The 11,960-nt window shown below is 34.5% G+C and overlaps 1 protein-coding gene across 2 annotated transcripts; it reads left to right on the top strand.

Annotated features, from left to right (window-relative positions):
- Positions 1–109: 109 nt before the first annotated feature.
- LOC110108572 (sec1 family domain-containing protein MIP3) lies at positions 110–11,404 on the top strand. 2 transcript variants are annotated; one of them, XM_028697408.1, is made up of 7 exons: positions 110–489; positions 760–896; positions 5,907–6,056; positions 7,353–7,883; positions 8,019–9,521; positions 9,608–9,676; positions 10,830–11,404. In XM_028697408.1, exons 2-7 carry the CDS (start codon positions 879–881, stop codon positions 10,956–10,958), a joined length of 2,400 nt encoding a protein of 799 aa, XP_028553241.1. In that variant the 5' UTR covers positions 110–489; positions 760–878; the 3' UTR covers positions 10,959–11,404. The 2 variants fall into 2 exon arrangements, with proteins under 2 accessions (XP_028553241.1, XP_020694921.1); XM_020839262.2 differs by having other exon boundaries at positions 753–896.
- The last annotated feature ends 556 nt before the right edge of the window (positions 11,405–11,960 follow it).

Here is an 11,960-nt window from a genome sequence, read left to right as displayed (position 1 = left end):
TTAAAATTATATTTAAAATATATAAAATAAATATTTTTTTAAACCTAAAATCATAGCTTTCACCTAAAAGCAAACACTTGATGAGGGACATGAGGGTTGAGGCTAAATTTTTTTTGCAGCAAACCGCCACTATTACCTCATAATTGTTTCGCTTCTTCTTCAATCCCTTATTTTTACGAACTTATTACGGCATAGTTAAGTAGAAGCATCAGATCTGCCTCAAAATAGCTTTGTAGGTCGTCCGCCGCGATCCAGTGGCCCCTTTCCTTAATGAAGGCCGGCTACCGCCGCTTGCCGCGGGTTCCTCCAATCCGCGGTCGTCGGCTTTTTCCCATACTTCTTGCCTTTTAGCCTCCTTACGGCTTCCGGTCGATGAATTTTGGTTAAAACGTAGCTGTAACATTCTTCGAGTGACATTCGTAAATCCAAAAACTCACTGGGATGGCTTCGATTGATTTGATCCGATTGTGCCTTGATTCTATTCGCCAGGTAGCATTCTTCCTCTATTCTTGATGCCATTTTTTAATTGTAAATACGTGTGATATGGTTAAGGATGATGAATTGAATTAGGTTAGTAGTTTTCTGCTTAGCTCTTATGGGGAAATCATCTTGCTTTAATTTGCGTCGGCTATTATACATAATCCTTTATTTCAATCTTTTAGATTACAGATGATGACGTACCATCTCCTCATTTAGAAATTTTGGCCTCAGCTAATGTCTGTCAAACTTAATCCTCTATTTTAATCTTCTAGATTACAGATGACATTGTAGACTCTATCCTTTACCTTGATGCTGGTTGTTTAGAGGCTTTCCAGTTCATTGGTGCGTTTCCACTTTTCTTGGAACTTGGGGCCCGTGCTATTTGCAGCCTGGAAAATATGTCCTCTCTAGACATTGTAAGTGTGTTTAGTTCTCGTTGAAACTTTTTTTTTTTCAGGCTTTCAATTCCTTTTCTTATATTTAGTTTTGAAAATTTAATGGTTATTATTTCACTGTTTATGTTCTTAATCTCTGGTTATTTCCATGATTAAAGTTCTATACAAAATAACATAATCCGCTAACTTTTACCCTTTTTCTGTGCTTGATTTCCTATTCTGTGAATGCAAATGTTAGATGATTTTGGTCGTTTTTTTAATATTACAAAAGAATGTAACATTATGGGTTAATTTAATTTTTCTTCTGCTAGGCTTTTTGCCTCTAAATGAATAAAATTTTGAAACCTTTCAAAATGAATGTTTCCTCCTTGTTTTTTCTCCTGATTTCTTATCTAATTACTTATCATAGTTATCCCTCACTTGTCAATTTTTCTATTCAAAGACTCAAGACTGCCAATAATATTCTATGCCTTGCATTTTAAACAGTAATATATTACATTATCCAGAACACTATTGCGTTTCACCTCGTATATTTTGTTTTGTGTGGGATCTGAAAATTCACAACCCGGCCTCTTCGTGCCTTTTTTAATGATTGAGAGAGTTTTAGCGAGATTATGTTCCAAGGTAATTTTTTAGAAGGTAGATTGGATTTTAGATAATACACTACCTAGATATTTCGCCCTTATTTTACGGGAGCTTTTTGACTAAGGTTTGATTTCCTATAGGTGCAAGCCTCTATTATAGTTGATTATCCCTCTTGATAATAAGAGAGCACTGTCAATTAAGGCAAGTTGTCAGATAGGCAGTAAATACCCAGGGTATAGTTGCAGCAACTTGGGTTTGGATGTTGGACTTTTAGGATTTTTAGGGTTTGAAGTCTATCACCGTTTACTTAAAGTGGGTGATGGGGGAATGAGTGATTCCATTATCTGGGTTGTTGTGATTATTGTCTACTTAGTCAGGGGAGATTGTCGACTTAACCTGATCGAAGGATCCTTGTCGATAGCTATGGGTGCTTCGTCTAAGGGGATCTTATAGATTTGAGGTAAATGTTTGCCTAAGGGGGCACATTTGAGCCAACCTTACTTAACAGAGGACTTTATACCCTCTCAAGTATATCTTATGATTTATTACTCAAGGGTTTATAGCTATTAGGGAACATGTGGGCTCTAATTGTGATCGTAATTTAGTTGTACCATTTAGCAATAAAACCATCAGGTCAGAAGGCTCAGGTCAAAAACGTCTAGTTGTGGTGCCATTTGACGATGATACCAACACATGTCAAGTCCTTACTGACAAGAGATGGTTTGAGAATGAATCTTACCAGTACGCTCGACTAGATGTTGTGCCATTTGGCGTCAAGACAATCGGTTAGAAGACACATGACACGCTCTTACTGATGAAAGATGGTTTGAGAGTGAATCTTACCAGTACACTGGAGCAAACATTCACATTTATGAGTTGAAGTTATTATTAAATTTATCACTCTTGATAAATTGTTTCGGAGGGCAGATAAGTTTTTCTTTAAGTCTTTAGGTGTTCAATTTTATTTGGATAATTCAAATTTTAAATTATAGTAGATTTATAATTTTATTGAAACTTACGCCTCTAATAGTTAACTTTGGGATTTATAGGGCATTTTTAATAAGTAACGTGGTCACCCAGTTGAAATCTTCTGTCAACACGACCATCATCAAGTTGACATTTAAATCACTTTAAAATATATTTGCATATGATCTGAGCTTGAGCGTATTTAAAATGTCGGATCCCCTTCAGTTGAGATTCACTTTTTGCACGACCATCATGGGGGATATGTTGGCAACTTTATTATGTATTTTGAACCTTTTCAAGTTTGTTTGCTCTCCAACAAAGGAGTGGATTCACCTGGTGACTTTAGGGATTATCGTATAGGTGTCGACAACTGAGAGTTTATATATTTTCATTTCTTATACTGAGCTTCTCTTAAAGAGGCCTTGAACTTTAAGATTAAAATATTTTGATAAATTTGGTGATTCATGTCATCTTGTAAATTCAAGTCTTGTTGACTTTGGTCCTTTCATGGAGGGGGATTGGATCTCGTGCAATATGTTTTGCAAACAGAGGTCATTCAGGCAACCTTGTATATCTTCATGCACGCATTTCAATGATTTCAATCGCCTTCGCCGAATTTTCTCTCAAATTGGAAGATAAAGGGAACAATAGCTTTAAAGTTTGATCTTCTTCATTAAATATTGTATAAATATTCTTTGAGTCTTGAAAAATTGAATTAAAATCATCCAAATGTGATTTCATTTTCATGTATTATTTATTTGAAACAAATATTATCATTGATTTAAATAAAGCATGTTGTTTAGTCTTTTGTTCATATATAAAGACACCAAATTGAGCCCACAACTTCTTTGTGATTGTTTCCTCGAAGACCTCATCTTCAAACATAGTTGAATAAAGGAAAGAGTTTTTTCAACAATTATCTGTTTAATCTTCTTTACTCATAATCATAGGCATATTTGCTCACGCATGAATGCCTTCACAAGTCTCTATGGGACTGTAAAAAATAAAATAAAATAAAAAGTCTCTATGGGACTGCAACACCACACCATCAAATTTTTTATTGCAAACTTTATGGTAGGCGTATTCCATATTACGCTCTAATTTTATTAGGAAAAACCCAACTTTTATTTAAAAACACCAACAAAAAGAAAAACAATGAACCACAAAGTAAAAATATAAAATACCAAATAATGTGAAAGAGCATTAAAATCTATGTGATTCAACTAAAAAAGGTATACATTCACGGTCACAAAAAAGTTATTGTGCTCCACTATATTTTAGGCATTACAAGACTATTCTTGAGGGCGAAATTGGCTTGGAAGGTTACTCAAGTTGAAGATTATTTGTTGTATAAATTGTTGATATATATATATATATATATATATATATATATAGGTTCTTTATCCTCATCCAGCTATTGTAAGCACCAATTATAGAAACCCATCGAGCTATAACTCTTTGCTGATTGAGTACCTAGTAAAGGTTGGCGCCAGAAATTACCACTGACCTCATGATTAGTCATTGCTGACCTTTTGACCACCATTGACTTTTTATACTTGTAGAGCAACCCTTCTTTTGCGTTTTCTTTGTTGGCACCCATCCAATTATAACTCTTTGCCTCTCAACTGAGGTTTGAGGGTTGGTATTAGAAATTGCTACCGACCTCAACATTACTCATTGCTAACCTTTTTAACCACCTTTGACTGTTTACAGTTGTAGAACAACCCTTCCTTTTAATTTCCTTTGCTGGTTAACTTCATTGACCAGACCTCAATGTTTCCTTCGAAGATCCCAACCATCACTATTGTTGGTCGCTTGGAGATATCCTGAGAAGAACCCCCAAAACCCCCAAAATCTCTTTGATTTTGTTATTGCTGTGGATGATTGATATGGATTGGTTATATTTGAAAGATTGACAAATTTATTATTTGATGAAGAGATTTAAGGGTTGAGTTTTACATAAAAAGTTTGGTCAAGAGTTTATGTAGCTGATTTTGAACTTAAATTTACTGTAAAGTCCATAAATTTATGGATGAGGAAATTTAGACTCTAAACCTTAAGGATGCATTCATCTCTTCTTCTTTTTCAAAATGTGTTCCCTTCATCTCTTCTTTGGTATGCGTTTCTAGCGTGAAGGATTTCACTACTTTAGCACTACAGTAGAAGACCTGTGTCTTTCTCTGATTAAATTCAAACTCTTTGGAGCACAATTTCTACACCATGCGAGAATTGATGTTGGATAAACATCGATTATGGATCCTATTTTAGTGTCCTAGTTGAATTATCATTGAATTTTTTTATTAGTTCTTTTAAGTTTTTTTTTTTTTAGTTCTTATTTTTATGAGCATTGTAATCAGTTCCAGAATCGAATAAGTTTTGTTTTTAGTATTTTTTTGTAGGATCTTTTATTATAATTAAAGATCCAAGGATCATATAAAAGATATGTTATGATTATTGAATAAAATGATGCTCGGTATGCTTCTTCCTCTCCCATATATTGTGTCTCTAGTATGTTCTTCTCTATTTAACTCTCCTCTTCAGCAATTCATGGCTTCCAAATTTTCCTGTTACTTTGCTCTGCATCCAGATGATAGAGCTTAGGTTAGCTATAGATTTTTCTTTATAAAGGAAGCAGAGGATCATTGATCAGACAAATAAAATATCTAGCTGGTTTCCTAAAAAAATGTCATGCTTTGTCCAAATCACCAATTAAGGATTCTAAATTTACCATATTTTATTCTACAGTAGCATATGATATATCTATAAGGAGCCTGCTATGATGGTATTGAGCTTGAGCTTGTAGAGATCATTTGACAAAACCATTGTCTCCCACCCCCGACATGTTTGGCTAATCTCTCTGTCAAATGTACTAAAATTTTATTTTTTTAGAATCATATTGAACAATGAACATGAAACATGACCAGATAGTGAACTGTTGGAAGGAAATGTTTAAGCTTAGAATGTTTAACCGGGATCCAACTGGAGGTTTAACCATAATGATGTAAATATTATTAAAATTATGTAAATGATTTAATATTTCTAATAATGAATAATGATAATACACACACGCAAATATAACACAGATAAAGTGATGATTGACCATTAGTTTTTTACAGGCCAATATCATTTTCCTACAAATCCTTTTTTTTTAAAGTAGACTAGATTTATTTGAGAACCAGTTCATGATTTGATTTGTTCAACTTCGCTGTCCGTTCTAGTTTTCACGATCAGACATAAAAATTACAAAATATCAATGCAAACTTTTTTGGTATAAAATGAGAAAAACTGCATTATTTTTATCCCTGCATCTTAACTAGTTGTAATCCTTTTTCTGCTGCTTGAATTTGCCAATTTGATATCCATAAGTTTGATTGTTTCTTGACCCATTGTCTGTTTACTGTATAACGTATTGGACTTCCATGCTATATTGCAGCATGCTAATGAAGCAAAATTCCTGTTTTTTTTTTTTGTTGGTTGCAGACTGCACATTGGAATTCAAATTTTATTCCAGTAAAGAAGATGGTAGTTATTACATCTCATCTTCTTAGCGATGCTCATCGTTATATTTTGCGTTGCCTGTCCTCCCATCAGACAATTCTTCACTGTACTATATTTACGTCCATCTCAGAGGTGCTTATTTATTTATTTATCATTTATTAACAACTGTTTTACTTCATTGGTGGTCAATTTTCTTCATCATCATTATCACTAGCATTATCTCAGCTAGATTTGATATTAGCTACTTGATTACATATTGCAATTTGCTAGTAGAGATGCCTTGCTATTAGGTAAATAGTTGTCGGAATCACCCTTCAACAGTTTTGTCCTTGAGCAAAGTGGTAAGTATTTCCTAAAGTTTGACTTTAATGGCTGGAGTTACTGTAAGTCTGTAAACGAACTTAATTTTCTTTATTTGCAATTGCAATCCATTCTTCGCTAGTAATCTCACTGTACGAGTCTTCATTCTGCATGCCTTTTGAAAGATCAATCTAAATGGATGGTCTGTATTAAGCATGATAATAAGAAATTATCCATGTATTAAAAAGTTGTGGTATTTTGCTGAATAACATTCAAATCTATTTTCAAAACTAATATTTAAGTACTACTATTTATGATCTTCTCAAATCTCAAAGAGCACCATGAACTATAATTTGTATTTTTTATTAAATTCTTATTTGATCGTGGTATGCACAAATACATTGGTTTACTAGTTCATATTTTTTCTTGGTGTTATATGTAAATAAAAAAAATCATGATGATACGAATTTAATTTTCTTTGAAACGGGAATGAGCGAGCAGCTGCAGGGTTAACTCAATTGAGAGGAAAATTTATCTTCCTTTTATTTTCTTCATCATTTGATTCTTTGGCAGTTCTTATATGATGCATGATATTTTTCTCAAATGGAATAAAAAAAAGGTTGTCCTGCATTAGATGAGAGCAAGTTTCAGGAAATGTTCCTCTTAAAAGAGGAAGGATAGGATTTGGAAATGTAAATATATAAAGCAGGTAACAGTGGCCAAAATCTTTTGCCCGTGGTACATGAAAAAAAAGTCCATTAAATTGATAGGAGTGATAAATAGTTAAATACTGTAACAAAAGCACAATCATGAGGAAAATTTTGACGTTTCAAAGTCTTTCATGACCTTTTCTATGCGCAATTTGTGTGTAAGATTTGTTAGGTACCAATCTCTACTGAAGTATTTGCTGTAGTCAAAATTTCTCCGCCATGACAATAATGTACGTCATTTACTTCCTGTACTGTATGAGTCACAGCGAAGTTTAAATTAGCCTGAAACTTCTAGTTGTAATCATTGGTACAATTGGAAGTCTAGCATGAGAGGTGCCACTTAAGAAATTTTAACTTGACAATTGTCAGTTTTCTTTTTCTGGATATTATTCTTAACTGATTTCCTACATAATTCTAGATAGCCCACTCTGCGTATGCTGATTCACCCCTTGGCCCAGATGCATTTCATGAATATGAGTCTTTGCTGGTCCAAGATTATGAAGAGATACTGATTAAGAGTAAGAGGAGTGAAAAGCATTCACATCTGAATAATGAAACAGAACAGGTAACGAGAGGAGATCTTGATACATTGTCGTCTAATGGTAATGGTTCCTCACAAATGGATTCTAGAGTGGATGATGATTTAAACGTGGAGTCTATTTCTGGTGAAATGGATTTATATGATGATTCCAAGTCTACTGAAGTAAACAGTTCTACAAGATTGCAGGTCAGTGTGCATCATTACCCAATGTTACTGTGTCCGGTTTCAGCAAGAGTCTTTGTTTTTCCTTCAGAAGGGGCAGTTGCAGAAGCATGCTTGTCAAACAACAATGAAAGTTCTCTTAGCCCTGGTCTGCCCTCAATTTGCACTGGGGTGGCCTCTGACGGTGAGGATGTTCCTCCAGGAGCAACTCTGACGGCTCATTTTTTATATAATTTGGCTGCAAAGGTATTGCTTGACCATAACATAATACGATGTTAATTTTTTGGCCACTCATGCCAACCTTTTTTTCGATTAGTGGTTTGCTTAGACCTTCAATTGTTCTTTGTTTCTGATTTTTTTTTTGTTTTGAAAAATCTGCAGTTGGATTTAAAGATGGAAATATTTTCCCTTGGTGATACATCCAAAGTCATTGGCAAGATCTTGCAAGACATGTCTAGTCTTTATGATGTTGGCCGCCGCAACCGCAGATCAGCTGGTTTATTGCTCGTAGACCGTACTCTTGATCTTCTTACACCTTGCTGCCACGGAGACTCATTTCTTGATAGGATGCTTTCCTCTTTGCTTCGCAGGGATAGAGCTATGTCATATTCCGCCATGAAAAGCTCCAATTCCTTGAACAAAAATCTTCCTGCTAATGTACAGCATCCTACACTTGATATAAGAATACCCTTTTCAATGATTCCAAGCAATAAAGGCTCTAACACGATTAGAACTAAGTTAGAAGGGAATATAAAAGCTTTCATGTCAGGCTGGAACTCAGCAAATGTTGATTCTGAAGCTGTTGCTGATCTATCTGATAATGCAGACAAGCTTCAGAATAAGAAGTCCGACAATGAATCATACTCACTGAGCGGATGCTTTTTTTCCAATCATACAGGAGAAAATTACTTGGAAGCACTTCTTGATAGAAAAACGAAAGATGGAATTCTTCTAGTAAAAAAGTGGCTTATGGAAGCTTTGCAGCGTGAAAAAATGCCTTTAAAAGGACTTACGGGTTCTACTACCCTTTCAGAGCTTCATGCCATGGTTAAAGAATTAGTTCCAGATCAAAATTCTCTTGTAAGGAACAGAGGGATCATCCAGTTGGCATTAGCTGCTGAAATGGCCTTGAGTGAGCCCCATAGTTCCAGATGGGATGCATTTGTAAGTGCTGAGAGAATACTAAATGTTAATTCACTAGACAACAGCCAAAACTTGTCAAGCCAAATTCGAGATCTAGTTAATACTAGCAGTGCAATGAGATCTCATGAAGAGTATAACACGGAACCACAGGCTGGTCCTCTCTCTTTCCAAGATGCTTTACTTCTGTCAATAGTGGGATATATTTTGGCAGGTGAAAATTTTCCAACATCTGGATCTGGCAGTCCTTTTTCATGGGAGGAAGAGCATTTGCTGAAGGAAGCTATTGTAGATGTCATTTTTCAAAAGCCAAAAATGACAAAGTTGCAATTCCTTCATGGTTTGGCGAAGGACCTTGAAGCTAATGCTAGAAAAGAAGAGCCTTCAAAGAATGAGGATGATTTTGATGATAACTGGGGCAGCTGGGATGATGAAGAAAATGATCAACCGAATGACAAAGCATATGGAGATATGCAGCTTAAACTAGAGCTGCGAGATAGGGTGGATCAGCTTTTCAAACTATTTCACAAATTATCTGGATTAAAGTGGAGAAGCCCGTCTTTAATTGAAGGTCCGCTAACATCCCCTTCTAGCTATGGAAACGATCCTTGTGCCAGGAAAGGATTAATATATAAGCTTCTAGCTACAGTAATGGCCAAGTATGACATACCTGGGTTAGAATACCACTCCTCGGCGGTAGGTCGTTTTTTCAAGAGTGGATTTGGTAGGTTTGGCATTGGGCAGGTATTTCTCTATCTCCTTGTTTTTGGCAAGATAGATTGATTATACTGCGAGGGTCCTTGTCCTCTAAAGATTTTTTTTCTCCACAGGCAAAACCTTATATTGGAGACCAAAGTCTTCTTCTAATTTTTGTTGTGGGAGGTATTAATTGTCTTGAGGTATGTTTCTCCATTTGTTTCCAAGCATTTGATATCACCTAAATTAATTTAGTTTGAGTAGTTTACTTCAATGCATGTGCTATGCCTTAATGTATATTAAGGCATCCCCATATTGTGATCGCATACCATTCCCTTTGAGATGGAGTCCATTAAAAATTTATTTATAATCTTTTGACCTGTTATAAATTTTATAACCTAACTTTCAACCTTAGCAATTTGCCTTCCTTGTCCCATTGTAATAAAATCGAATGAACAGGTGCAATCATTTTTTTTTGCAGAACCTTGTAATTATTTGCAATTTTAATTTATTTTAGATATCATAGATCTATTGTTTAGAGTGATGGTGAAATAGATGAGGATATTATCAATAGAATTCAAGTTGGATGGCTGAAGTGGAGGAATGCATCGGGCTTGTTGTGTGATAGAAAAGTCCCCTCAAAACTTAAGGGAAAATTCTTTAAGATGGTGGTGAGACATGCATTGCTTTTTAGTGCTGAATGTTAGCCGTTAAAAGAGAAGCGCAATACTAAGTTAAGTATTGCAGAGATAAGGGTGCTCATGTGAATGAGTGGCTTTACCCTTAGAGATAAGTTACGAAATGAGCATATACGTGAAAATGTTGGAGTAGCTCCAGTGGAAGATAAGATTAGAGAGAGTCGCCTTAGATGGTTTTGTCACATAAAACGGCAGCCTTCCGATAACTTGGTTAGGAAAGTAGAGGTATTAGATTTGACTTATTTTAAGAAAGGTGGAGGTAGACCTAAAAGCACTTGGTTAGAAAATATTAGAAATGATTTATTAGATTTAAACGAGAATTTGACTTTTAACAGGACACAATGGAGAAAAATGATTCATGCAGCCGACCCCACGTAGTGGGACAAAGACTTGATGTTGTTGTTATTGAGTATTTCAATGGAATGCTATAATTGCAGTCATATTTGCTTGAGAAATGTTAAATAAAATTAGCAAGATCCTCTTACTTGTTGGCTTTTAGCTCCTGATCAGAACCAATAAACTTCAAACTTTGGATAAACAGTAATGGAACTTTTAGAGCTAAAGGCTTATGAACTTAATCTCTAATTTCTAGATTTTGAAAGCTTCCGTTTCCCTTAAATTATGTTCTATAAGTTACTCAAATTATGTATGTTATCAGATTCGTGAAGCTATGGAAGCTATTTCAGAAAGCAGTAGACCCGACATGGAATTGATTATTGGTGGTACAACTCTATTAATTCCAGATGACATGTATGACTTATTACTGGGATCTTCTAGCTACATTTAATCCCATTCGATAGAGAAATAACTCTTTTTCTACGCGTCATTGAAGCTCAATAACACGAGAAGCAGAATTATGTCTCAGTACAATTGCATTCTGGGAAGAGTGTTTTTGCGGAAGGAGTGGCCATTAAGATTAATATGTCGATGATATTTGTCACAAAGTTCATCCCTTAGTTAATATTAATGAAATTCAAAGATTTTGGCCTTTGATAGCTTATCCAGTTGGACTGCTGATTTCATTTATCTCAAGATAGTCTATCATATTGTAGAAGCTGTATATAATTTTCTTGTAGTGATTGTTGTATATCATTAGGCCTTTCAAATCCATTGGATAGGCATATTCTTTGAGTGCTTTTGAAGGAAGATTAAAGGAAATCTGTGTAATGGCTTTTTTCTTGGAAAATGACTAAATTATGGAATTCTTTAATGGAAACGGCTATTTTTAACTTCTCTGTGATGTTTAAGGTTATGCTGGTTTGCGCGGGAACAACTTACCTGTCAATAAGCCACTGCTATTGGATTACGGGGCTATTTGGTTTGCTGAAAAGAGAATGTAATATAAGAAAGAATATGATGTATTTAAAATATTTAGAGTTATTTAGATGAGTGTGGAGTAAAAGCATATAAAATTTTTGACTTGAAATAAAATGAACATAGTGTAAAACCTGGCTGTTGGATGGTTGCGGCGAAGCGGGGGAGGGGGGATTTTAAGTGCTCCAAAATAATATTAGAGGATGCATTTTAAATACTTCAAAATTTTAGTTAAACATCAATATTTTTAAAGTCATTATATTTGAAATATTTTATACTCATTTTACTTCAAATTAAATAGTCTTTGAGTCATGTGATATGATTGTTGAAATTATTTAGGTCTTTTTGTCATTATTTTCTATTTTAATCTTTTAGTTATTTATCTTTTTTTTACATGAAATATTAATATAATTGATATTTTAAATGTGTCATTTTTATATTTATCAAATATTACAAAAAGTGGGGGATGGTGGTT

This window comes from Dendrobium catenatum, unplaced genomic scaffold, assembly GCF_001605985.2.
Source record: "Dendrobium catenatum unplaced genomic scaffold, ASM160598v2 fragScaff_scaffold_923, whole genome shotgun sequence".
Taxonomy (NCBI): Eukaryota; Viridiplantae; Streptophyta; class Magnoliopsida; order Asparagales; family Orchidaceae; genus Dendrobium; species Dendrobium catenatum.
This window is presented reverse-complemented; position numbering and strand designations above follow the sequence as displayed.

Excerpts from the sequence above, each read along its gene's own strand:
- LOC110108572 (XM_020839262.2), top strand. The coding sequence starts at position 442 with ATGGCTTCGATTGATTTGATCCGATTGTGCCTTGATTCTATTCGCCAG. Across the intron at positions 490-752 it reads GCCTTGATTCTATTCGCCAG|ATTACAGATGACATTGTAGA; the intron begins GTAGCATTCTTC and ends TTAATCTTCTAG. Across the intron at positions 7,884-8,018 it reads TATATAATTTGGCTGCAAAG|TTGGATTTAAAGATGGAAAT; the intron begins GTATTGCTTGAC and ends AAAAATCTGCAG.